Consider the following 27580-nt stretch of genomic DNA (forward strand, 5'->3'; position numbering starts at 1 on the left):
CAAAAGCTTTCTGGGCGGGGATGGGGTGTGGGGGTGTCCTGGGAGGGGGCGCGGCCCGGAGGGAGGGACGCAGACCCCAGGGGGAAGGGCATGGGGTGAGGGTTGACAGGTGGGTGGGTGGGTAGGGGAAACCGGCTAATCCAAAATAAATAAAAGCGGGGCGGGTTGGGGGGGTGGGAAGGGGCAAATGACCGGGACGAGGGCGACGCGACCAAGGGGCGGTTAGTAGGGGAGCCACACGGGAAGGGGAGTGGGGGGCAGGCAGTAGCGTCCGAGTCGCTGCGGGGGAGGGGGCGGCGGCTGCGGCTGAGGTGTCCCCACCCCCTCGCTGGCTCACGCGTGGTCCTCAGTCAGCTGCAGGCTGGGGGCTGGGAACACAGCGTGAGGTTAGAGGGGTTCGGTCAAGGCCTCCTAAAACACATACACACACACCCCCAAAAGAGCTCAGGTCACAGATTTTTGCACTTTCTGTGCCTTGCTGGGAAGCTTCTTGTCCCCGATTTTGGAATTACCGGAATTACTCATACATTAGCTTCTCTGATCCCTACACACACACACACACCCTATGTGGAATTGTCTCACTTCTAGCTGGACCATTGACAGAAGAGCTTCTGCTTGCCTGGAACAAGGTTCAGGAAAAACTTGAACCAGTGAATGAATAAAATGCCGTAAACTCACACCTACCCCATGGCCCCACATCCTGGTCCCAGGAATCCGCAGGACCCTGTTTTAACTGTGTTATCCTGTTCCGACTCATTGGCTAGTAGCTATTCCATCTTGGAGGGGGCATTGCAGTTACTTGCGGTTACTTTTTATTTATTTATTTATTTATTTATTTATTTATTTATTTATTTATTAATAAATGCCTGGAAGTGACATCATTGGGTCAAAGGGCATGAATGTTTAAAAATCTAGGTGCATGCACTCCTGAAAACCCCAACGGTACACGCGCAATTTCCCCCACACCTTCCCTGGTGTGATCCTTTCTGGAAAGCCCATGGCCAGCTTACTGCTGGCTGAATTTATACGGGAAAATATAGTGGACTGAGCGGTTTTCAAGATGTTCCCTGGCCACTGGGGGCGTAACTGGCTCCCACAGGGGAGCAAAGGGCAGGACCTCCCCAGGGCCGCCACACCCCTCCCTCTCCGCTCCCTCCCTTCTCACCTCCTGCCACCTGTCCCCTGCTTCAGTGGTACCCATTGGTGAAGGCTGTGGCAATCAAGGGACCCTGAAAAGAAAAGAATTAATCTTCCTACACAAAGCAGAGCACACCGTGGGTGGGGCTCCTCCTATACTATACCCACAGGATATCATGGGAGACCCAAACCTTCATCCACCCATCACCCTGTAAATGTGCTGGGGGGGGGCAGGGGTGTGGGGGGATCTGGGACTGTGCATGTGGCCAGCCCCCTGGTCAGCTGGCATTTAACCTCACTGTGGGCAGTGGTGAGTGCCCCATGGCACTCACTAGTCCCAGACTGCAGCGGATACCTGGCGGGCAGAAGGCAGTGGCTCAGGAGCCTCTATGGGAACAGCAGCCCCGCTGGTCCCCTCTACAATGCCTTTCTTCCTCAGTCATTGTCTTTGATTTCCTCCCCCGCACTGAACCCCTGTTGACTCTGGAGACAGACAAAAAGTCTTCTCTTTTCCTCAACTTTGGGATCTCCTCAGGTGAAGGGGTGAGGTGGGAGACAACCAGGCTGGCCTGTCCACTCACCCCAAGACTGTGGCCAAAGCCAGTGCTGGGGGCAGGGCTGGCGGCACTGATGTAGCTGCTGACCCCCGAGTCCTGGTTGGCTGCCCCATAGAGCTCAGCCATGGGGCCAGGGCTGGTGGTCCCCAGGAAGCCCCCCGTGCGGCTGGGTGTCGAACCTGGGGGGGGAGCCATCGTCCAAGGGTGAGAGCCTGGCAACCCAGAAAGAAGACAGTGAGAGCTCGGGTGCCCACTGCTGCCCCCATGCCATCCCCTCAGACCCATCCCACCTGCCATAATCCAACAGGTGCCGTCCGGTCATTTATCCCAGTCTTTCCACTCCACCACCCCAGGTCCCTACCACCTCCGGTCTGACCATTCCGCTGCCTCCTCTTCCCACCTCTTCCCACCTGCACCCAAGGGTTTTTCCTCAACCTTGACACCTGCCTTGTTCTTCTGCTCCAAGCACCTGTCCAGGGCCAGGCTCCTCCCGCCTCCTCTCCACAGCCTCCCTTTTGCTTTTCCCCTTTCCCTTGGCCAATCACACTCTTCCTCTTCTTTGCCTTCCTGTCTGTAGTTAGGGAGCCCTTCCTCCTGCGAACTCCCATGAGGTCTTTTTTTAACACGTGGGCGTCCCCAGCTTGGGAAACCTGGCTGGCAAAGGCCCTAATTGTCGGGTCTCCTTTCTGGCTGGTTCACCAGAGCCGATCTCATGCCCAGCACACCACAGGTGTCCAGCAAACCCATGTTGTACTAACCTCCACTTTACACTGAGCTTTTCTGGTTCCCGTACCCCGCTTTTCCCCTTGCTTCTTGCACCCCACAAGTCCTTACCTGTCCCTCGGACCACAGCTGCTGCCGCTGCTGCCGCCGCCATGGGTCCGTAAGCAGTGAGAGGAATGGCTGAAAGGGAAGACACAGACTGGTGAGGGGTGTGTGCGGGCAAGGGGGGAAATCCCCCACTTACGGGACACTCGTGGGGTGGGGGGAGTGCGGAGACAGAGAAAGCTGTGTGGGCCTCCCTGTGTGCCCTGGCCCTGGGGATGGATGGATGGAGAAAGCAGAGAGAGTGATGGCTTCCTGGTGAGCAGCCCTGCCTCAGTTCCTCCCTTGGACTTAGGGACAGTCACACCTGAACATCTCATGGAACCCACAGGTACCCAGGGAGTTATGTCCCACGACTGGCAGAGGGCTTCGGGTGGGGAGCCCACTCTGGAGCAGTGCAGGCTCAAGAGCGTCCCCTGGCGTGTATCTGTGAAGACCACAGCTTCCCAGGCAGCCCCACCCGCTGCTTTTCCTCCTGAGTCCCTCAAGCCCCTTTTCAGGGCACCCGGTCAGAAACTTCTACTCCCTACTCCCTACCCCTATTCTCTGCACTCTTTTCGGGAATCTCTTCAGACACAGGGTCTTTGCTGTTCACCTGCCCAATACCTGGAGGGAGTTGAGCAAATGTCAGCAGGAGGAGGAGGAGCCAGTCTACAGAGCTAAAAGTCTACAGAGCTAACATGCCTAGCTTGAGCCTGGAGCTCTCTGGGGGCTGGAAGATGAGCGCCCCCTGCTGCTTGGCTCCGCTGCTGCGGATCCTGTGGGGCTCCAACCCCTGTGAAGCGCGTGGGTTTTGGGGGTTAGCGTTTGGTAAGGCTTCTGGGACACCAGCCAGGCTCCCAGCTCTCAGTGCCCCTCTTAGGGGTGTTTGGGTAACCCTGGCTCTGAACTGGAACTAACCTTGGGGCTAGGGAGCCTTGCATGGTTCCTACATGCGGGAATTTGTCCCATGGTCTCAAGGCTGTTTTTACTTGTCTGTTACCTCCTTTGAGAAGCCTTTCCTACAGGGCCAGCTCTGGGGTACAGCCAGGCAACCTGAATGGCTACCAGTCTGAGTCCTGGCTGTGCCACTTCTGATCCAGCTAGGAAAACAACTGGAATGGCCCAAATATGTGGGGTCTTGTACCCAAGTGGGAAACCACAATAAAGCTCCTGGTTCCTTCAGCCTGGCCCAGCTCTGGCTGAGGCAGCCACGTGGGCAATGAACTAGTGAATGGAAGGGGTTCCCTGTCCTCCCCTCCAAACCACCTCACCTCTAACTCTGCTATTTAAAATGGGCTGGGGGCAGTGATGTGACATAGCAGGTAAAGCTGCCTCCTGCTACACTTCTAATCCAGCTCCCATGCTAGTGCACCCGGGAAAGCAGTGGAGGATGACCGAGGTGCTTAGGGGCCTGCACCCATATGGGAGACCCAAGAGAAGCTTGGGGCTCCTGGCTTGGATCTGGCACAGCCATGGCCATCTGGGGGGTAACCCAGCAGGTGGAAGATTTCTCTCTCTCTTTCTCTGTGTGTGTGTAACTCTGCCTTTCTCTCTCTGTCTCTGTAACTCTGCCATTGAAATAAATAGATACATAACAATAATAAAAGCTATCCTTGGCTACCTTCTTCTTACCCCTAGCTCTAACGCTTCATCAATCTCTGCTTTATTTTCCTGTGGAATTTGTCACTCTCTGGAAGCATCTCAGTGTTTGTTCATGGCTTCCCTGCCATCTCCCTCCTCCCAGCTCCCACAGGGCAGGGACCTAGCAGCCAGCACAATGGGGGTCTAAGGACCATGAGGGAAGCATCCAAGAGCCTCCTGCCCCAGGGCACCAGAGGAGGTCAGACCGCAGACTCCCAGGAATGCTGCCCACTCTGCAGAGGGCATGCTTCTCTCAGGTCACTGGTGGAGGGGGCTGGGCCTGGAGCAGGGGGTGGGGAGAAAGGGAAGGTCCGGCTTTGGATCACTTAGGCATTCTCACAAAGTTGGAGTAGCCCACGCCAGCCAGCCAGCCTCATTTGTGGGCGGGTGTTTGTAAGTGCTGTTTGTTTGTGGGGCAGATGTTGGGCCCAGCAGGTAAAACATTGCTTGGGCTGCCTGTGTCCTACATGGGAATGCCTGGGAGGCAGCAAGTGATGGCTCAAGTACTTGAGCCCCTCTGGGAGACAAGGGAATGAATTCCCAGCTCCTGGATTGTCTGTCCCAGCCCCAGCTGCTGGGGCAACTTGGGGGCTAGCCGAAAGCTAACTTCCTCTGTGTCTCTTGTATACCTAGAATTAATACTAATACTAATTTTCAAAGACTTTGTTTCCCCCTCTGCCCTGTAAGTTGTGCGAGTGCAGCGCCTGGCTCTGCGAGTCCATGTGTAGTTCCAAACCAACTACTAAGTGCTTCCCTCCCATCTACAGGTCGGGGGGGCCTCTGTCAGTCCCACTCCCTGGCTGTCTTCCTGCTCTCCATGTTGGGGGGATCCCTGAACCCTACTTGGAAGGAAGGCCTCATCTAAAGCAACACCTATGCTCTCACATCCTCCACACACAGCCAGGGTGGGGGTAGGGTGGGGGGAGAAGCAGGGTGGACAGAGGGACCCCTGGAGGCCCACCTCGCTGGCCCTCGGCCACCCTCAGCCCTGCACGCGCTCCACCTCTGAGCTGGGTGGCCCACTTGGAGCTCCAGGCCAGAGACTCAATCCCCAGTAGCTAAGCACCTTCACCCTGATTGCCCAAAAGTCCTAACATTCAGTCCTCAGATGAGCTGGGTTGGGGGTCCCCTCTGCCTGGCAGTGTTTTACAAATTTGGAATTTGTCACCAATATTTAAAAATGATTGAAGAATTCACATGGAAGCGAGTGCGGGGTGTCTGGCTTCTCTGGAAAAATGAGACCCAGGAGCATGGTGGGAGTTTGCGCCCTCCTCCCTTCAATCAGGGTCAGTGGGAGCCCGTGCAGGCTCGCCCATTCTGGAATACCTCCCACGCCCCCTGCTCTGTCCATTCTGAGTGGAGACCCTGACTCGTTCACTGTTGGATCCTGGAGTCTCCGTGGTGCCTGGCACATGGAAGGTGCTAGATAAATATTTGCCAAGTGGATGAATGAGTGACTCTGATTCCATCTGCTAGGCTTGGCCCTCTGCCCCCCAATAACAGGCCATGGATCTACCCAGACTGGCCAGTCCCCAGCACAACATACTGTGTTCCCATAGTTGAATGGCTGGTTGTCAGGGGTGGCAAGGAGGCCCGCTAGCTTCCCCAGGAATGTCCCTGTCCCCTGTCCCCAGGAGGCCTGTGAGGTGTGTGAAACCCTCAGCAACTGACCTGTAAGCTCGGGGAGGACTGGGGCGCTCGGGAGAGGGGTCCGCTCTACACGGAATTCTAAAATGAAACGGAAAACAGCTTAGGAGGGAGGCCCCTTGGGCACGGCCCAGGGAGGATGACTGTACCCAGGGTGACGCACCAGCTGAGGGGACAGGCCATGCACAGGAACCAAGGGCTGGGGTTGGGGAGAGTATGGGCCCCAGCAGGCAGGGGGACAGGACAGAGAGAGACGCAGAGAAGAGAATGGGCGGAGTTGCCACGTCCACCCTGGGCTCTGGGTGACACTGAACTAACAACCCTGGGGATTGTTGAAAAGGCTTGGGATGGCTCTGACCCAGCTCCTAAAAGCTTCCTCTTTCCCTGTGGCATGTGGGGGAAGGGGGTATGAGAGCTGGGGGTGTGGCATGATGGAAGGCCACAGCCCTGGGGCAGGTTGGGCTGGGTTTGGGGCCTGGTCGGGCTGGGTTTGGGGCCCCGCAGCTCTGCCATGTCCTGGGGGCCGAGGTGGGGGGTGTCCTCTCACCAACTCACTTCCCTCTGGGAGCCTGATGTGGAGGTAACCAGGCCTGGTCTGTGAGATCCCAGGGAAGGCGGGATGACTTAAGGAATACGAAGGCTACCGTGTGGACTGGCCTTAAGGGCTTGAGGACACAGCAGTGGGCACCCTCCAAATATATAAAATGATATGTAAAAAAAGGACTGGCAAAAGCTTGATACTTAATATTAGAAACAATAATTTAAAAAAAAAAAGGCAGCAATGGGGCCCAGTGGATTAACTTGCAATGCCAGCATCCCATGTCAGAGTACTGGCTCACATCCCAGCTGCTCCGCTTCTGATCTGGATCCCTGATGTTGCAGCTGGGAAAGCAGAGGCAGATGGCCTGAACGTCTGGTCCCACTGCCACGCATGTGGGAGACCGGGATGCAGCTCTTGAATCCTGGCTTTTACCTGGCCAGCCCAGGATGTTACAGTCATTTGGGGGTAATGAACCATGGAAAAAGAGACCTCTTTGTGGGATCCCCTGGCTCTCAGATCTGCTAAGATCTCCTCATTGGACTGTAAGTGAGTGTTTGTGGTCGTGAGAATGATCTCAAGGTTGCTTTTCAGCATGCAGGGTTTCAGATGGTCTTGTCTGGCCTAGACGGGGTTTGGCACAGAACGTGGATGTGGCTGGCAGGTGTGTCCAGGAAGACACGACCAAAGCTGACCCTGGATAAGGCGCCCACCACAAGTCCGATGCCCTCTTTGGTGGAAGTGGTAACCCAGGGCAGGGTGGAGAGGAAGGAAAGTGGGATGCAGACAGAGGGAATGCCTGGGGGAGGAGGGAGCCATGCAGGAGCGCCGCCCCTGGCTTCTGGGGAGGCGTGGGGAGAGGGTGGGGAGGGAGAGGCTCTCCTTCCTAAGACATGCCCTTCCTTCCAAGCCTCCAGCAGGCAGACACCCCAGCCATGCACCCTCACCCCCACCCTGCCCACCACCTCGAGGAGTCACACTGCCCTGGGAAATGAAGAACATGCAGACAGCAGGTGGACACCCAACACGAAGGACTCACCGGGGAACTGGTAGGTGTAGCCAGGGGCGAGACCTGTGTAACTCCGGCTGGCGTAGGTTGTGGCCTGGAAACCTGGGTAACCTGATGGGGTGAGGGGACAGTGTAAGATGCCTCACCCACAGCATGAACCCCACAGAGGGTGGGATGGGGAGGGGGACACAGCTGACCTGCTTACTGCCCCCATCCCCACCTTGGATGGTGATTTAATAGACAGTCCTCTTTCTGAATGCTTGCCATAGGAGCTGTGGCCTGCGCTTATCATACTGTCCACGTCATTGTCTTGCTAAATGGCACAAGCAAGCCCAACATGCAGGTATTATTAGGAATTCCATTTTTTACAGAAAACAAAATCGAGACTGAGAGGTGACCTTTTTTTTTTTTTTTTGGGGGGGGGGGGACTGAGAATAAGCAGAAACTCTTGGTGCTCTGGGCCCTGCCTCCCTCCCGGTCTCATCTCCCACATTCTGCACCCCTCTCCAGCCATCCTTCCTATCCCTCTTCCCCTGCTGCAGCCACTAGCGTTGGACTGGCTGAGCTCACTGCTACCTGGAAGCCTTTGCACCTGCCAGTGCCCTGTCTGGAACATTCCTCCACATGAACTGCATGACCGAGTTCTCACTGCCTGGGTCTAGGGAGTCCCCCTGCCTGTCACTCACAGGCTCTGCTGTGTCACTCTGAATTTCCCTTTCATTGCACTGATGATAATGATCTGAACTCAGCTCCTGCTTTATTCTGTCTTCCCAAGGAACAACTGTACGGTGAGAAATGATTGCCAAAAGGGATTCAAATTCAGACCTGGCTGGTTCCAGGCCCTGGACCACTGATTTCACTACTTAGTCAAGATTCTCTTTTCTTCTTCTTCTTCTTCTTTTTTTTTTTGTCTTTGAAATGGAAGTGAAGCCAGCTCACAAATCACCTTTAAGAAAAGGTGGGGAGGGCCCGGCGCCATGGCCTAATGGCTAAAGTCCTCGCCTTGCACGTGCCAGGATCCCATATGGGCACCGGTTCTAATCCCGGCAGCTCCACTTCCCATCCAGCTCCCTGCTGGTGGCCTGGGAAAGCAGTCGAGGACGGCCCAATGCCTTGGGACCCTGCACCCGCATGGGAGACTTGGAAGAGGTTCCTGGTTCCAGGCTTCGGATCGGCACAGTGCTGGCCATTGCGGTCACTTAAGGAGTGAATCATAGGATGGAAGATCTTCCTCTCTGTCTCTCCTCCTCTCTGTATATCTGACTTTGTAATAAAAATAAATAAATCTTAAAAAAAAAAAAAGAAAAGGTGGGGAAAAAAAAGGAAGCTTCTTTACCAAAGGGATTTAAAGAGACAGGACAAGTAAGATCTGGTTTTAGCCTCCATCTTTGGAGAGCAACCATATGCCAGAAGCACATTATCAGGTTAATTGATAAACCTGAAAAACTCAAAAACAGATTAGATGATAACCTATCAATATGGCTTTAAGAAGTTGACTATGCTACGGCTGCAGGAAAGGAAAACCCTGATCTTAGAGACCCAGGGCAAATAATGCAATAAACCTTATTTCCCCGCCGGTGATTTACTAGAAATTTCCAGTGTGTGCAAGCACAAGTACACAGATGCACACACACACGGTGAAAATGCTGAGGCCAATAGAGTAAACTGTAACCAGCAGGTGAATCTGATAAAAAGGGGTAGATGATGGGCACGTGATGTGGTCGTTTGCTAGGTTGGGATCCCACCTCCCATCCCAGAGTGCCTGGGTACTGATACAGGTCCTTGCCACTCACACAGGAGACCTGGGTGGAGTTCTGGGCTCCTGGCTTTGGCCTGGCCCAGCCCAGCTATTGCAGGCATTTGGAAACTGAACCAGCAAGATGGGAGCTCTTTCTCTGTATGTCTTTGCTTGTTTCTTTGCTTTTCAAATAAAAATAAATCTTGAAAACAAAACAAAAAAAAACTTTTTAGTTTTTTGCGCTGTCCAACTTTTGCCACTCTTTCGAGTGGTTAGAATTGCTTTCTAATAGTTAAGAGCGTTGATGCAGTGGTATAAGTGGGCTAATCCTCTACCTCGTGGAGCTGGCATCCCATATGGGTGCTGATTTGTGTCCAGGCTGTTCCACTTCCCTTCTACCTCCCTGCTTATGGCCTGGGAAAGCAACAGAGGATGGCCCAAAGCCTTAGGACCCTGCACCCGCATGGGAGACCCAAAAGAAGCTCCTGCCTCCTGGCTTTGGATTGGCTCAGTTCAGACCATTGTGGCTACTTGGGGAGTGAACCAGTGGATGAAAGATCTTTGTCTCTCCTTTTCTCTGTAAAGCTATGCTTCCAATAAAAAATCTTAAAGAGAGAAAGAGAGAGAGTTAAGAAGCATACGCTTGCAATGGGGAAATCTCAACTGAACTTGAGCTGTGGTTATGCAACAAGGTGGAGGAATCCACCATGGTGGGAGGGTTTGGGGAGGGGTGGGGAGAACCCAAGTATCTATGTAACTGTGTCACATAATACAATGTAATTACTGAAGTTAAATAATAAATAATTAAAAAAAAAAAGAAGCAACAACAATGGACCAGCGCTGTGGTGCCAACTTCCCATATGGGATTCAAGTCCTGGTTGCCCAACTTCTGATCCAGCTCCCTGCTAATGTGTCTGGAAATGCAGCAAAAGCATTTTAGCTTTTACATTTAACTTCTTAGCCTCTGCAGCCATGTGGGAGACCTGGAAGAAACTCCAGCTTCCTAGATTAGGACCAGCCTAGCAGCAGCCACTGCAGACCTTCGGGGAGTGAACTAGCAGATGAAAGAGCTCTCTGTCTCTCTTACTCTCTGTAACTCTGTATTTCAAACAAAAGAAATCTGAAAAAAAAAAAAAAAACCCATACAACCAGACTTCAAGGGAAGCCTGTGCCCCACCTGCAAATGCCCACCTCCCCGACCTCTTCCTGGCCTGACCCTCCAGCTCACCCCCTGCCCTGCTGCTCTGGGAAGTCCCAGAGGGCCTGTCCATGAGCCCTGCTGCTCTGTGTCCAGCAGGAAGACCCACCCTGTACTTGTTCCTTCCAGGGAAGGCTAAGCTGCCTGGGCTAAGTACAGATGTCCCCACCCTCTCTCCTGGGTTCCAGATACAGCTCAACATCCGAGGCTTGTGATAGTTTTCGCCTTCCCAGCCTCTTGCACTCTGTGGGGACAGCTGCCCACCAGTCTGGTCTACCCCTTGAAGGGCAGCCACCTGAGGGCGTGTCTTGCCTCTCAGGTGTTGCTAACTGAATGAATAAGAAGAGGCAGCCCTCTTATTTTGCTTTTCCAATGGTCCTTTGAACCTGTCAATTCCTCTCCCTAGAACACTTTCCCTGTTCCCCCGCTCTCCCATAGCTGGCTCATACTCAAGCTGCAGGATCAGCTTAAATGTTACTTATCAGGCTCAGCATGAAAGCCCAAGTGGCTAAAGTCTTGCCTTGCGTGTGCCGGGATCCCATATGGGTGCCGGTTCACATCCTGGCTGCTCTACTTCCCTTCTAGCTCCCTGCTTGTGGCCTGGGAAAGCAGTAGAGGATGGCCCAGTTCTTGGAGAGTGAATCAGCAGGTAGAATATCTTTCTCTCTCTCTTTCCTTCTCTCTGTAAATATGACTTTCCAATAAAAATAAATAAATCTTAAAAAAATGTTACTTATCAAAAAAAAATGTGATTTATCATCCTGCCTCTCCAAGTCTAAATCAAGTTTCCTATGGCCACACTCCCTTGGCAACCTATACTCCATCGTAAATCTGTTTGTTTTCCGAATTATCCTTCCACACCATAAAGCTCAGGGAAGTCATTGTTACAGTCTGGAATAGTGCCCTGGTATACACAGGTGCTTAATAGCTATTGACCAGATGGAGAGATGGACAGAAAACCGATGAATACAGGGTAGATGGATCATTCTCGTGACTACCACCAGAGGGCAGCACCCCACAACCAAACCACCCCAACGTGGGGTAGGACGGTCAGACTTGAGATCCCTGGTCAGGGGCTCCTGCCCAGTGATTCAGAGCCAAGGGCAGACCACTGATGAGATGAAACACCCACGCAGCTCCTGGTAATCCCGACAAGCAGTTCCAGGCAGGGAGGAGCCCCAGCTGCAGGCCCGGGACGTACCCAGCATGCCGATGCCCAGCATGAAAGCGTCCATTCCGTAGGGCATGACTCGAGACCTTCCCCGGGCTGAGCCAGTGGGCGACATCACCTCCTTTGGCTGGGCTTTCTTACATTCCACCTGCAGAGAGACCTGGTGGTCAGTCCTCCTTCCAGACCTCGGGTCAACGTCCCTCATGGACCCCAACAGGTTTTCTACTTGTATCACTTAAGGGGGCATTCACTAGGGGCCCAACACGGTGGACATAGCTTTGCAAGCAGCGGTTCATGGGCTGTTCACATCCACCCTGTGATGGGGTGCTGGTGTGTCTCCTGGGTTACAGATAAGGAAACTGAGGCCCAGAGATGGGAAGTCATTGGCCTGAGGAAGCACCATGAGACGTCAGGTCCGTCCCTGTCTGTATTCTCAGCGGGTGTCCCACTCCCCAGGAGGCCCTTCCACCTGCCTCCGGAACCCCAGAACTTCACAGAAGCCCATTTTCTCTGTCTCTGCTTCTACCCCCAGCTCACCATTTTGTTGTTGATTTCATGGAAGTGGATTTCACACACTTTCTCCACGATGTCCTCGCTCTCAAACGTGACAAACCCGAACCCTAGAGGTTAGACAAAGCGCAAAGGCAGGGTCAGAAGCCGGGTTCAGGGTTAAACTCCAGCTCTGGGTCACAGGAATACCAAATAACCGCAGCTCCTCTCTCTTGCGGACGAGTGTCTGAGAGTTAATGAAAGGCTCTGCCCACAGCCAGGAGTGTCTCAACCACCTGCTGAGACAGGGTTTCAAGTTCTAAATTACACAAGGATGAGAAAGCCAGGGCCCAGGGAAGTGAGGGAACTTGCCCAAGGTCACACAGCAAGTCAGAAGGTGGTGAGTAGCAATGAAGACATAGTCGCCTCTTAGTGTCCTAGGGGATTGGTTCCAGGAAGCCCTACAGCTGGGCATGTTCAAGTCCCTGATAGAAAATGGCTTAGCAGAGGCCTGTGTTGTGGCACGGAGGGTTAAGCCGCCACGTGTGATGCTGGCATCCCATGTCAGATTGTCAGTTCCAGTCCTCGCTGTTGTGCTTCTAATTTAGCTCCCTTGCTAATGCTCTTGGGAGGCAGCAAAAAGATGGCCCAGGTACTTGGACACCTGCCACCCAAGGAGGAAAATCTGATGGAGCTCCTGGCTCCTGTCTCTAGCCTAACCTACTCCAAGCAGTTGTAGCCATTTAGGAAACGAACCAGTGGATGGAAGATCTCTTTCTTTTTGTTTCTCCTTCCCTCTCTGTTGCTCTGCCTTTCAAATAATTAAACAAATCTTTCATAAAAAATAAAATGTCATATTTCCAGCACAGAACCTACACACAACTCCTATAAGTGAAATCACCTCTAGATGGCTTCTTATAGCTAATACAGCATGAATGCTCTGTGAGCCGCTGTGAGAGGGGGTTGTGCAAGGAGCCATGACAAGGAAAAAGGCTTCCTATCGAGCGCAGGCGTCACTGATGAGTGAGTCTTTTCCAGCCAAGGCGGATTGAGTCTGTGCATGTGCAGCCTACAGACAGAGGGGATGGTGCCTTCCTTGGGCTTTTCTTCTCTCTGTCTGGTGCTTTCCAAATAGGACAGAAAGATCCCCAGGAACGCTCAGTCAAACCTACACAGAGGGGGACCCAAACAAACATCTCTCCAGAGACACCTGCATCCCATGGCAAGCAGGTGGACTGCAGGGACAAACACACACTCCTATGTCACACAGACACGACTGGTGCTGTACACATGCATCCTGACCTTGACACGCCACACACACACACACACACACACACACACACACACACACAAATATCAGGCACCTTCAAAAAGTACACAGAGGAAAATATGATGCAGGGATTTAAAAAAAAATTTTTTTTGGTGCTGGGGGAGCACAAAAAATGCAATCCTTTTTTTCCACTCTCATTTCCTATGAATGTTTTAAAACATCCTTGCTTTTGGACCTGGTCACAGTCACGCACATGGACAGAAACACAAATTACACCCTCACTTCCAGAGGACCCAAGAAGCTCCCCTGAGCCCTGAAACAGCCCTGCCTCCCTCCTGGGTGTGCTGCGCAGGGGCTGGGCTGGGATCAGAAGGCAGGGCCCTTGGGAGAAAGCCATGTAGGCAGAGCCACGGTGTGGCCCAGATGCCCCACCACTGTGGAGACAGGGGGCTGGGCGGCTGAGGCTGTAGGGCTGGCCTGACCCTGGAGCTGCCTGGTCCAAGCTCTGGTTACCAGGGACAAGGTGAGCCCCGGGGAGAAGCAGACCCCAGTGAGGGAGGGGGCGGCAGGGCTGCTCCTCTGCCCCTCTCGGGTGTCTGCAGTCGGGCAAGTTTCTCGCACAGGAAACGGCCGGACAAAAGGCTTCTGTAAGGCCAGGCCGGGGAGAGGATGCAGATCTTCAGGGATAGGATGTCAGGAGGCAAGATGAAAGGGTAGCTGTGACCTGCGGCCCCCTGGCTGACCACAGACCCCCTACCCACCCCCGGGGCCAGCCTGGGAAGGAGGTGGGGGGGAACCCTCACCTCGGTGCCGGTTGGTGGTTTTGTCGAACATCAGCATGGCGTCGTCCACCTGAAACAGAGCCTGCCATGAGAGCCCGTGGACACAGTGGGTGAGGAGAGCGGGTGGTGTAGGGTGAAGGACCCACCATAGCCAGTGAACAGGGGTTCTCCCAACCTGCTGCCCTCCCCTCTGGTCCACTCTGGGCTTTGATATGCCACAGAAACCAGCAGACCCTCAGCTGGGCTTAGCCTGCATGTGTTAAGGTCCAAACGTATGCTTGGCACTAGGCCCTATTTTCCTTCCTCTGCAGGGTTAGAGTCCCACTATATAGCGAAGGGAATGGGCTCAGAGAGGTGAAGCCGCCTGCTCAAAGTCACACAGCAAGTTCCAGACCCAGCTGGGGAGGAGGAAGCAGCAGAGAGCAGTGGGGGAGGGAGGGTGCTAGAGAGAAAGAAATATGAAACAGGGAAGCAAACGCTTCTTCCCTTTATGCAAAGGCCAGGAGGACAGCAGCTAGACTCAACTCCCCTCTTCTGGTACAGCTCTGTTCCTCTAATTGAGGTTTCCTTTTGCTAGAGGCTGTAATTAAACCAAGTGGAGTTCAGTGCCTGTGCTGCCTGCCTCCCACCAACTGGGGGAGGGGAAAGGGACTCAGGGCCGAGGAGGGCTGACCTCTGCACCAGCTTCAGGGATCCTCCCTCTTCTTGTTCCCTCAACACATCCCCGTAGGGACCTGTATGGGCCCCAAACCTTGGCTTCTCTGCCCACGTCCCACCTCCTTCTCCTTGCCTGAGTCTTGCCAGTGCCTCTTCCTTGCTCTCTGACGCCTGGCTCACCTTCGGGCTGCTTCCAAGGGCTCCTCCCCATCTCAGGTCAGCCCCCACCCCACCCCTATGGCGGTCAGACAGCCAAAGGAGAAAGGGAAAATGTCTCAGGTTCTGGGGTTCTCCCCCACCCCTGTCTCCCTTCTAGGTCCAGGTCTGCCACGTGCCTTCTAAGGGGCCTCCCTTGTGTCAGGCAAGCAGAAAGGGCACACCTTGAACTAGAGTGGTCCTGCAGCTCTCCTTAGGCATCAAGCTACATGGTAGGGTGGGAGGCGTTGGGCGGGGGCTGCCTCCTCCTGGCAGATCCCAGACCCCACAGTGTTAGGGGGCAGTAGGCTCCAGGAGAGAATGAGACTGCTCTTCCTGCCTTGTGTTCCTCACTCCTTTGTAATCTTGGAGACCCGTTTGACATCCCAACCTCAAATCAGCTAGACTGCCCACACTTCAAGTGCCAGACATGTGCCTACTCCTCTTCCCTGAGCCCCCACACTCCGGGCTTAACTGATGGTCAAAGGAAACCCAGACAGACGACCATGCATAAGGCACAGTCTGTCCTGCACTGGAATCTCGGGTCCTGCTCTTGCTGGTTGGGTGGGGCTGTGCCAAGGGGCTCCATGTGTGATGTGGGTTCTTCATCGGGAAAATGGACATACAGCGCTTAACCTCAGAGGGGGACAGTTAAATGAGATCTGGCATGAAACACTGAACTTGAAGCACCTGGGATGTAGTAAGTGCTTAATAAACAAGGGTGCATGTTCCCCTTAGGGAGTGTGCAAAGCTAGAGCGGGAGCAGCCCACAGCACTGGCTTGAGCTGCCAGGAGGAAGCCACCAGCATCCTACCCACCCAGCACCTTGACTCAATCAAGGTTGGGATGGACTGAGTGACTGCGGGGAACCACACCCTCTTCCCTCCCTAATCCGGAAGCTCTGACTTCTTGCCTGACCCACAGATTCAGGCCAAAGCCAAGGTCCTACCAGCCTGTTCCCGAGCCCAACATCCCTGTGGTCCTCTTCACACTTTTTCACCTGGGCTTCTGGCCTGGACAGAGACTTCCCTTCCGGGGACAGCACGGTGGAAGTCAGGACCAGAAGACGAGGAGAGTGGGTCCAAGGGAAAGGGGGGGCTGTCCAGGGTACCCTCCATTGGAGTCCCCTCCTGGGGCCAGCCGAGGGGAGGGAGCCCAGTGTCCTTAATAGGCTTTGGTCGCCATGGGAACCCAGAGGCGGGGGGCTCGCGCGGTGGGAGCGGGGGAGGGGGAGACGACCGGGGCCTGCTGACCAGTGGGAGCCGCCAAGTTCGGCGGCCGCTAAGCCTGAGTGGCAGCCATGGCGGCTGACCATTGTTCCCCCCTCGGCGGCGGCCCCTCGATCCGGGCGGGGGGCCCCCCGCCGCAGGGCCCTTGGCATTCCCGGCTGTCCCCCGCGCTCCCTGGCAGCCTATTCTGCGGCTCCCCCTGGCCTCCCCGGGCCGGTTTCACATGCCAACCGCCGATTTAGGCCCGAACAAAAGACACGGCCGCTGACGGCTTCTCCTGGGGCCCGGTCGCCATGGCAACGCCGGCCCCGGGGGCAGGCGGCCTCCAATCACAGCTGCTGGATCAGATTAGTGCGAGCTCTAATGCTCGGCGCTCAGACACAAAAGACACCCCGCCGGAGCCGAGCCCGGCCTGCTGCTTCCCAGGAGCACCCTTCCCTCCGGGGGCCCAGGGCCGCCCGACCCAGGTCCCCACCGAGGCGCCTGCGCCCCGGCCTCTGGCTCTCACACCTCGGCATCCGCTGCCGCCCAGGGCACCCTCCGCCTACCCCAGCCGGCCCGCCAGCTAGCGCCCCAGCGCTCGGCGCATTTCCCCAGCCACCTCTGGCAATCCCGGGAACTCCACCGGGTCTTGATGGGGAAAAATAGAGCCTCCTACCTGGGTCACCAGAGAGACCAGGGCTGCCAGCCCCTAGCAGCAGGGCAGCCCTGCTGCACATAAGCTTCACACCTAGGGCTCCTCTTGGCCAACTTCCTATGGGGTGCTCACTTTTCTGGGGACATCCTATTGTCTGACATCACCACCACACCTACATTTCCATAGCCTATCTCTTCCTATGTAGGCCCAGAATTTTAAGCTCTGTGCATCTCAGGGCTGACAGCCAGTCCTCTGGGCCAGATTTGGAATTCGAGGTGATCCCTTCTGTTCCCCATTACCTATGCAGGGGATCAGCAGCCCCCCAGCTCCTACTCCAAGCTTTCTTGGCCCATGCAGGCAGGCTGCAGAGTGCAACTGGGAGGTGTATTTATTGCTTCCTTATCATCCTCACCAGGAAGGAGTGGTGGTTCGTGGGTGAGGTACAACAACCCCGTGGTCTGGACAGGTGCAAACTCCCAGGAGGCTGAGGAGGAGTGACTGGATTGAACTGGCTCCGGGAGGGAGCACAGCCTCCCTTGGGAGAATGAAGATAAGTAGAAGAGAAAAATACAAAGGACAGGCAACAACAGGGGCGCTTCTGTGCTGCTTACCCTTCCCTGGGGACACCCAGGGCCTGAGGCCCAGAGATGGGCCTGAGGCCTGGCCTCACCCGCAGGAGGACACAGCCCAGCTCGGCAGAACCCGGGATGACCTGGCAGGTCTCCTGCTTGCTTCCGACTCCCCCTCCAGCGGCCTTGCCGCTCTAGCAAACTCCTCCCTCCATTCCCGCCCCCAACACGCACATTCTGGGTTAGGACTCACCTTCCCGAACTGTTCAAAATACTGCTTCACGTCCTCCACCGTGGTGTTCACCGAGAGACCCCCTACAAAGATCTTCTTGGTTCGAGTCACCATCTGTTCCGGGGAGGGAATGAGAAAGTGGGCATCTGAGTGCTGTGGCCTGTGGTCACCAGCAGGGGCTTGAGCCCCCCTGCCAGGATGCCAGCTGACAAGCTCTCTGTGGCCCCAGCCTCTCTGAAGCACCTCTCATCCCCCAGCTCCTCCTTGGACCCCTGCCTCTAGGCCTGTCCTGGACAGCTGTGCACTCTGCACTCTGGATGGCTCCCATGCACACTCCTGCTGTCTCCAGGCACTGGGGTGTGCTGCACCTGGAAAATGTCTTCCCCAAGGACTCGCAACACGGGGTGGGGTGGGGGAGGCAGCAGGTGAGTCCACCCAGACCCTGTAGCCTAACTTACAGGCCCTGTTGGCTCTCCTGGGAGACCTCAGGGCCTTCACAGGGTCTCCCCGAACTCCATGCCGGGCCGACATTTTCCTCATCAACCTCCTCCCAACCCAACCTCTGGCAGCCCAGTGGCCCCAGCCCTGTTTTAGGAAGAACACATGGTCCTAATTACCCCAGGAGCGCATGGCTAATCCGCGGCAATTCCCAGCCCCATCCTAACACTAAAGCACCTTCTGTCACCAAACTGCTTAATGGAATTAACCCAATTCCGACCATGTGCTCCCTGGTGCGGCTTCCTTCCAATACCTGCTCCGTAATTTCTTTCAGGCCCTGGCCTGGGTCCCTGCCAGAGATGTCCCCTTTCCTGTCTCCTGAAACTATCCCTCTCCTTTCAGTCTTGCAGGAGCTGGGGCACCCAGAATCTCAGACACCTCACCCCCACCCTCCAGCTCCTACCAGCACCTTTGCAAAGACGACAACTGGAATTCACTGGGAAGGACCTAGTTTTAGGCCATGTGATCAGTCAGCCTGCATTACGGTCAGCCTTTTCTCATGTCCCCTGTATCCCATCGCTTAGAAATGAAGATCTGGGCAGGTACCCTGGAGGCCTGGCATGGAACTTTAGGTCTGTGCCCTGTGACACACGTTGAGTATTGTATTATTCAATGGCTCAACATTCAGCTTCCTAAACCCCCTCTACCTCTCCCCAGAAGAACCTGCTCAAGCTAAAGAATGTGCTTTAGGGAAAAGTTACAGGCCTAAGTTGAAGGACAACAGATGACAGACCTCATTGTCCCCTCCCCCTTTGCAAACCCAACTCATCTCACACCGCAGAGGGAGGAGGAGGAGGGTTGGGGAGCCAGAGGGAGCTCCTGGGCCCAGGATCTGGGTCAGCCTCAGGAGGGGGTAAGCCTGCCCTGTGTTTGACCCCCCCAGAGGCCCTGGACTCAGGGACTGGGATCTAAGAGGTCAGAAGGACACCCAGGGGGCCAAAGACGGGGTCTTCTAGGACCAAGTGCCCCTGTCCCGGAGCAGTTCCCCTCCTTCCCTTTGCAGTGCACCCCAGAGCACAAGTGGAGAAGATGCGTGCATGCCTTCGTTCCGGAGAGCCAGGGCACACAGAATACCTTCTTCCTGCCCCAACCCATTCCTGAAACACCTCAGACATTCCAGAAACAACCTCTGCCCTGGGAGGGAATGCAGGGAAAATCACTGCCTGGAGTTGCCAGAGATGACAGAGGCCACCCCCCCCAACGCCCCCAGACACGGACACACCTACCTTGGGCTGGGCTCTTCGCGGAAAGGCTACCTTGGGATCAATCTGAAAAGCAAGGGAGAGGGGCAAGGGGTCTCGTTGGTCACACTTCTCGTGGGGGACCATCCGGCCCTCAGCCCTGACACATGATAGTGCTAAAATTCAAACTGCATCCCGAGCAGCCAGGCACTGCGTTGAAATCTTTAGGTCCTGAACTCAAGCTTCTGGGTTCCAACCACACCTCCACTGCTCTCCCACCACTGCCCCCTGCCACACCCACCAAGCTGTGGGACCTTGCACAAGTTATTTAACCTCTCTGAGCCTTAGGGTCAAGCTCGCCTGCAGAGAGGGCAAATAATACTAATGCCCATCTCCTTGGGTCATGTGTAAATTCTTTAAGATCAGACATCCAAAGTACCTGGCATAATATGTCTAGCTCCTAGCAAGAACAAGAACAACAATAAAATAGTGAGCCGGTCTTACTCCTTTAAGCATCAGGCAAATAGAGGACTTTCCTCACTGAACTGACTGTACAGGGGACGTGTCCAGCTATCACACGCTCTTCAAGCTATGGCCACCCCTACATATAGAAATACTTCTGGTATGGAAAGGGTTACCAGATGAGAGCTCATAAAGCCCACCCTGAGTAAATAAACTCAGTTCTAAATCTCCTCGATATGAGGAGGCTTTAAAAAGTTCATGGGAAATGCAATTCAGAGGCTCTTTGGGCACAAATAATTTTAGAAGCATTCTATGCATTTTCCACAAACTTTTTGAAGACGCCTTGAACTTTCAACACTCAACAACAGCCTTTCCCTGGGCCTGCAATGCCAACAGCTTCCAGCAGTGCAGCCAGGCTCAGGGTGAGGCAGAGTTCATTTGGGTTTTGGTGACATGAAAGGCCAAAGGACTGGGGCCTTTGGGTCTCTTGCCAGGCCTGTGATCTAGGTAACCCGCTATAGCCTCTCAGCCTCAGTCCACTCATCTGCAAAGTGGGGACGATCACACCCACTTTTCCCAGGGGTGGTTGCGGGGAGTCAAAGCGAGATAACATTGGTGAAAGCGGTCCTTTGTAAACTGCCCCTGCACTGCACAAACAAAGGTGCTGTTACCGCCGAGCCACCTTTGCCCCCGGCTGCCAACAACCAAAGGGAGAATGCAAGATGCAGCTGGTAACTCTTGGGTGTCCCAGCCTTCCCCTGACAAAAAGCAAGAGACAGGGCACCAGACACGGAGATGCATACACGTGGAGTTGGGAAGGCAGAGCTGTGGCCGTTTCTTGCCACTCACATGAGTGGTCATCATTCACAAGTTCACCAGCCAATCGCAGGAAAGATCTGTCTTTTCCCAAAGTTCCTTCTGTTCACAACTGAGCCTCACTCTCAGCCAATGGCTCCGGCTTCTCTCTGCCTGACTGGCACACAAAACAGGAGCCAGACTCCCACTGGAACCTGCCCACGAAGACGGACCTCCTCAAATCCACGCCAGGCTAACTAACACCTTGGGCTCTAGGGGGAGTCACGGCCACCCACTTCCCCTCCCTAAGGTTCTGATTTTGTCTCTCTAAGGACGTTTCACCCTGCCATCTCATCCAAACAGTACTCCCTGTCCAGACCCTGAGCGGGACACAATCCTTAAGCCACATGCCCCCAGACCCACACACATTATCTACTCCCTGACACGCCCCACCTCCACGTCTGACTCACACCGGCTGGCAACATAAATAAAAACCCAACAAGTAAATAAAAGGTGAAAGTCGGAACCCAAAATAGACTCACCACAGTAAACCTCAAGCCCGCCCCCTTCCCCAGTCTAGAGATGCCAAACCCAGACAAAGCCTTTGCCCTCCCCAAGTCTCCTAAGGATACTCATCTAGCCTTCCTTCCTCACCCTCTCTCTTCCTCCTTCTTCACTCCTCCACCTTCCCCCTCCACCCCTCAGCCCCTAAATCTCAGCTTCCTGAGTGTGGTAGAAGCCATCAGTGCATTCTGAGGACAGGGAATGGTAGGAGAGCAGGCAGCCTGATGGCAGATAATCACACACACACACACACACACACACACACACTAACAATAGGCCACTGTCCCTCCACTCCCAGCCTGGGCCACTCAGCCTGCGCCAAGAAGAGCCTTTCAGAGTCCGGCAAAGTTGAGGGCCTGGCCTCATTTGCTCATTACTGCAAGAGCGGAGAGCTGGGAGCCACTGGGCAGAGATAACAGGACAGGCGGTAATTTAACAAATTCTTGGGCACAGCCAGCTATTGTTGCAGGTAAACAGAAGCCAGCGACTGACCTAAGCAGGGAGGCCCAGGGCTGGGGCAGTGCAGGGGAGTGTGCCCAGAGAACAGCACACTGTCCAGGCCACCCCGGCCCCAATCCGGCAAGCAGACACCCGGTCATCCCAGAGCAATCCCTCCTCTTGACTGTCCATCTCCCCTCTCCCCCACCCTGAGCCAGCTTTGGCCAGCGCCCCCTGCAGGGTCCAAGACCCTGGGGGAGGAGTTGCCTGAGCTTGCCTGGCCAGCCAGCAGCAGCCTCTCCTGTGATCTAGTGCTCCTGTTGCCAGGGAAGCTGGATGCCTTCTCAGAAACCCCCTTTCTGGGCCAGGCAGGTTCACGTCTTCCACACAAAGCAAGGATCTCATTGACCAAAAGTCAGGGGAGGAGGGAAGAAGGATCGAGTCTCTAGAGTGTATTGCCATTGGTCTGCGATGGAGGGGGCCAGTGTGTGTGTGTGTGGAGGGTGTCTCAGGGCCAAATACTAGTTAGAGTTCAGAGGAGGCACAGGGGGAGTCGCTACAGTCCTGACTCATCCAGTTTGGGTCAGAGAAGGGCCCCAGCCCCACCCCAGGCTCTTCTAGGAGGCACCAAGATTAGCACTTACAGTACTCTCTGTGTGTGTGTGTGTGTGTGTGTGTGTGTGTAGGGGGGACGGTTCTAGCCTCACCAGTTCTGGGGTAGTGGGTGGGGAAGCATCTCCCCATACAGGCCTGGGATCTTTCTCCTTCCTCTCCACAACCCTTTCACCCCTAAGTCCGGTGGCAAAGTTTCACAGCATGGCAGCCCTTTTGCTCAGAAACACACACACACCTCGCTCTGTCCCCTAAAAGAGATCTTATCCAAGAGTTCCCCAGAAGGGATCTTGATCCTTTTTCCTCAGGCAGCCTCCCATTCCCAAAGGACCCCCGAAGCCCCGAGGGTCACTCACTGTTTTGGAGTCGAGCTCGTGCCGCGACTGCGCCAGCACTTTATCCACCCCCGCCTGGTCCACGAAAGTGACGAAGCCGAAACCCCTGCGCGGCGCGGTGAGGGAGAGGCAGATGGTTACCCGGCAGCGAGTGGCAGCGGTGGAGGGGCGAGCCTGGAGCAGGCGCGGCGGGTGAGGGGGCTCACCTGGATCTCTTGGTCAGGGGGTCACGCATCACCAGACACTCCTTCACCTCCCCGAACTGGCCGAAGTATTCACGCAGCCCTTCTGCAACCACACACCCCGCCTTCGCACTGGCCCGGGCCCCGGGCCTCCCCCTCCTCTCCCGCGTCCTTTGCCCCCGGTGACCCCGCGCGGCCCGGCCGCCCCCGCGCCAGGCAGCCCGCGCGCTCCCCGCTGCGCCTCCACACCCCCTCCCCCGCCTCCTCCCGGCCCCGGCCCAGCCTCCAGAAGCCCACCCCGGGCTCCGGGAACCCGGGGGTCGACCTGGGCTGGAGGGTAGGGGGGACGGCTCTGGCCGGGTTCCCGCCGCTCCGGGAGCCGCCTCACAAAAGTTTGAGCCGCAGGTGCGAGCGGAGTTGGCGCTGCCGCCGGCGGGTCCCGGGGGCCCAGCCCACCCCCTCAATGCCCCCTGAAGTCCTCATCTGCTGCCCTCCACCCGCTGGGCCGTGCCCGCTTGCCGATCGTCCTGCGCCCGCGGGGACCCCGGGCGGGGCGCGAAAGAGGGCACGAGGGCACCAGGGGTCAGCAGGGCGCAGGGCCGGGCTGGGGGGTCCGGGTTCAGGGTGCTGAGGGGATCTGGGGGGCCCTGCCGGGCCGGTGGGCGTCCCTGGGCTGGCTCACCCTGCGTAGTCTGCCAACTGAGTCCCCCGATGAACATCTTGCTGCGGGAGGAGGAGAGACACAAAGGGCCCGCGTGAGCGCCGGGCGCCAGGGCGCAGGGGGCGCGGGCCCGGGCCCGGGGGAGGCCCGGCCCGACCCGGATCGGCCATGTTGGCGGGGCCGGGGCAGGCGAGGGCCAGGCAGGCCGGGCCGGGCCGGGCCGGGCCGTACCAGGGGTCGTGCGGCGAGTCCGGGGAGGCGAGGCCGGGCTGGGGCGCGTCAGTCTCCATCGGGAGCCGCGGGCGGCGCGGGCAGCGGAGCGGCGGCGGCGGCGGCGGCGGTGGCGCTCGGCGCGGGGCAGATGAGGAGCGCGGCGAAGGGGGCCGGACGGACAGGCCATGCTGCCCCCTCCCCCGACCCCGCTCGGGCGGGCGGGCGGGGACGGCCGAGGGGAGGGCCCGCCGTGGGCCGACCTGCCGGCTCCTCCCCCCGCCGCCCTGCTTGCATAAAGCCCCGCTCTCGCCCGCGCGCCCGGGCGCCCGCGGAGGCGGGGGCGCCGGGACCCCCTCCCGCCAGACTCCAGGCTTCCCGGGGGCAAGGGAGACCCCTAATCCCGGTGCGGTCCGGGGCACGGGCGCGGTCGCAGCCCCCCACCCACCCCGGCGGTGGGGCCGGGCCGCGGGAACGCCCTCCCGGAATGAAGCGCTTGCTGGTGCCTTCAAGGTAGCTCGGTTCCGGACTGGGGACCCCGCGTCCTCCTTCGCGGGTCCCCGCTATCCAGGATTTAGGAGGGTCGGGAGGGAGGTGGCCTAGACCCCCCAAATCCCACCCTTTCCGAATAGCTAGAGTCCCCTCTGTGTCCCTGGTCGGAGCGAGAAGATGCCCTCGGAGTCCCTAATTTCTTCCGGACCTCATTTAAAGTCCCCTCACTCCAGAGGTCATCGGCCCACTCACTCCTAGGGTGCCAGATCCCATTTGGTGGACCCCTTTCTCGTCCCGAGTCGGGGAGGTGGGAGTGGGCTCCCGCAGCTGCCCAATAGAACCCGCATCCTCGATGGCCCCGGTCCCTCCCCAGTCCTTCTCACCCGGCGTGAGAACCCTTCTACTCAGGGTTCCCGCGGGTCCCTTCAGCTGTAGACTCAGTGATCGGCTGAGAAAACCCCTCCGCCGGAGCCCGGAATCCAGGTCTGCCGACCCCCTTAGCCTTTTCCCGGGGAGTCCCGCTGCCTCTTCCCTGCCTGGCTCACTCGGGTCAGTGTCCTCAGCCTCCTTCCTGTCCGATAGGGGGAAAACTCGCTCCAGACGCTCCCCACCGAGGCTGGGGGAGAAGTCAGTGCCTCGTGGAGCCTCGCATCACCAGGTTAGGATCCCGGGGCCGCAGCTGTGCGCTGTCCCTTGCGAATGACCCCTTCTTTTGCAAAGCGCAGCTCCGCTGTATCCGACGGGAAGACCTCAGCGCCCAGCCCAGCCGCCTCTGGTGTTCTTCCCTCGGTCCCCCTTACTTTGGCCATATTCCGGGTCTCTGGAAGGGTCCTGGGAGCCGTCACCTCCCTCCCTCGCCTCAACCTTAGAAGTTCCCTCCAGCTAGCCTGTGGACGGCTCTCACAAAGTCCATCTGGACCGCCTTGGGAGTGGGAGGAGGCCCCTCTCCTTGTCCCTCCCTCTCTTTATCCCTATTTAAGGACCTCGCACTTTCTCCGCTGAAACCAGCTCAGGAAACATCAAAGCAGGCTGCTGAGGCAGGTAACAGCCATCCTCACCCACGAGTTGGCTGGTTGGGGTTGGGAGGGAGGTTGTATCAATGCCACTTAAGCCCCTCCCTCACCTCACCTGCCTACCTTCAATTCACCCAGTGTAGACCAGTGACAGCCCTCTAGTGACACGCACTTTGCTACCACTCACCTCTACATCCACCTGCTGGGCGGCAGAACCTTGACCCCTGGAGAAAGCACCCATCCCTCTCCTCTCGGCACACGTTCTCTCACCTCCTCTCCTCTCCGCCGCCCCCTCCCCCAACCACCACAGGTATAAGAACGTGAGAGACGTATCTTAACGGTTTCCTTGGGGACCTCCTGGGCAGCCTCAGCAGGCAGATCCTGCCTCCCCGGGGGTGTGTAACGCGAGTATGGAACTTGCTTCTTCCTGTTTGTCTCCTCTGACTTGCTCACCCACAGGGCATGTCTTGCCACTTCGGCAGAGACTGCCACAGGAGGTGTGTCCTGGGAGAGACATAGGAGGGTCCGCAGGAAGCACCCCCCTTTCCTGCCCCATGCACACACACGTATGCGCCATATTAAGGAAGTGACTCTGGGTTCCTCAGGTATAAGACCAGGTCAGCAGAGGGGTGCAGGCAGTGGGATGCCCCAAGTGTCCACGAGCGTTGATTTATGTGCCAGTGCTTCTGGGCAGAATAGAAGTAGGCAAGGGACACCTGTTTAGCCCAACCAAGGCTGTGTAGAATGTAGCTTGCAATAGGATCCATTTATTGACGCCCTCATCCAGGAAGTCTGGAGAAGCCAGTATCTGTTCTCCAGGCCCATAATGTCAAGTGGGCTGAGGGAAGCCCCTTCCTACCGCAGGCTCCTCACAGCCTTGCAGCTTCAAGGCTGCTTTGCTCACAGTAGGGGCAGGGAGTCAATGGGCAGGTAGCTCTCCCAGAACCCAGGCACTGTGGATGCATGAATCTCATAGTAAATTGAGGATCTCAGTGGCATTAAAGGAAGATGATCTTTAGAGAAACACACCCGGACTCCAGAATTGGAAGATTAGAAAACGGGATTCCAGTTCATTCTCTTATTACACACGCCCACTTTGCTCAGAAAAGAAAATAATTTTTTTTTTTTTGCCATTTTTCCCCTTAAATCCTTTCTAGAAAGACAGTGGACAGATGACATTATGGCCAAGCACTAGGATTTGACTTGGAAGAAATACTGATTGAACATCTTCTACATACCAGGAACTGTCCTGGCTGCTATAATCCCAGCATCTACCTTTGTAAAGGTTAATTTCTGAGATCTGGGGCCAGGCAAATGTATAAATAAGTTTTTGTCTGGAAGACAATGTTTGAGCAAAGGTTTGAAGCAGATGAATACATGAATCTAACATGTTGTCTAGAACTCTGACTTCGACAGAATGCTCACGTCTCTAGACGGCACTGATAATTGATATTCACAATTTGACTTTTCATTGCTCTGAAATAAGGGTTCCCAAGGCTTACAATGCCTAAAAGTCACCCTGTGGGCCTGGTGCAGTAACCTAGTGGCTAAAGTCCTTACCTTGCATGCGCCCAGATCCCATAAGGGCACCAGTTCGCATCCCAGCTGCTCCACTTCCCTTCTAGCTCTCTGCTTGTGGTTTGGGAAAGCAGCTGAGGACGGCCCAAAGCCTCGGGACCCTGCACCCATGTGGGAGACCCAGATGAGGCTCCTCCTGGCTCCTGGCTTTGGATTGGTTCAACTCCAGTCATTGCGGCCGCTTAGGGAGTGAACCAGCAGATGGAAGTGCTTCTTCTTTGTCTCTTCTCTCTGTATATCTGACTTTGCAATTAAAAAAAAAAAAAATCTTTTTTTAAAAAAAAGTCACCCTTAATTTCCAGGAGACTGAGGGAGAGTTGGCAGTGTGAAAACTGTTTTTTGAAAATAACTATCTCTATCAGACAGGACTGGTAACTGAGGTTTTCCATGGATCGTTCTTGCAGAAACGCAGCCCCCAAATTTCAGAAGAGCCTTAGAAAAGGATCACAACAACAAAACAAGAGAGTGGGTTCAGTACATTTGGTTTTCATGCTTAGGGAATTTCACTGAGTTCTCCTCATCCTCTGAAAATGCAATACTTCAGCAAAGCCCTGAATGACCTGAACCTCCTGTTTCCTGTCCATACAAGAGAAGGAAAAGTTGATTGTAAGCTGATTAGGAGCCATTCAGTTGTAATCAGCCCATTCATAACCTCCCTCCACCTTAAAAAAAAAAATCCCATTTTTAGAGCAGTTTGGGGTTCACAGCGAAATTGATTATAAAGCACACAGACTTCCCATATTCTGCCTTCCTCTACCCATGCATAGCTGCCCCTATTACCAACATCCCACACCAGAGTGGTCCATTTGTTACTATTATTGATTCTATTGACATCTGACACATCATTGTCACTCCAAGTCCATATTTTGTGTTACGATTCACTCTTGGTGTCATACATTCTTGGGTTTGGACAAACATATAATGATATATATCCATCATTACAGTATCATATGTAGTTTTTAGTATTTTTCCCAGCCTTAAAAATCCTTTATGCTCTACCTACTCATTCTTCTCTCCACCCCCCACAAGCACCGGGAAGCAATAATCATTTTACTG

General features: G+C 55.6%; 1 protein-coding gene across 12 annotated transcripts; it reads right to left on the bottom strand.

Annotated features, from left to right (window-relative positions):
- Nucleotides 1-244: 244 nt before the first annotated feature.
- MSI1 (musashi RNA binding protein 1) lies at nt 245-26576 on the bottom strand. 12 transcript variants are annotated; one of them, XM_058656558.1, is made up of 15 exons: nt 26507-26576; nt 23253-23293; nt 22595-22676; nt 22410-22494; nt 19228-19269; nt 17525-17617; nt 14006-14054; nt 11981-12063; nt 11474-11591; nt 7367-7447; nt 5814-5870; nt 2529-2597; nt 1719-1906; nt 1166-1229; nt 245-368 (listed from the first exon to the last, which is right to left on the bottom strand). In XM_058656558.1, exons 2-14 carry the CDS (start codon nt 23287-23289, stop codon nt 1188-1190), a joined length of 1026 nt encoding a protein of 341 aa, XP_058512541.1. In that variant the 5' UTR covers nt 23290-23293; nt 26507-26576; the 3' UTR covers nt 245-368; nt 1166-1187. The 12 variants fall into 12 exon arrangements, 10 of the variants coding, with proteins under 10 accessions (XP_058512541.1, XP_058512539.1, XP_058512538.1 ...); XM_058656556.1 differs by lacking the exon at nt 26507-26576 and adding an exon at nt 23463-24662 and having other exon boundaries at nt 1719-1873; XM_058656555.1 differs by lacking the exon at nt 26507-26576 and adding an exon at nt 23463-24660.
- Nucleotides 26577-27580: the final 1004 nt, after the last annotated feature.

Source organism: Ochotona princeps, chromosome 29, assembly GCF_030435755.1.
Source record: "Ochotona princeps isolate mOchPri1 chromosome 29, mOchPri1.hap1, whole genome shotgun sequence".
NCBI classification, from domain to species: Eukaryota; Metazoa; Chordata; class Mammalia; order Lagomorpha; family Ochotonidae; genus Ochotona; species Ochotona princeps.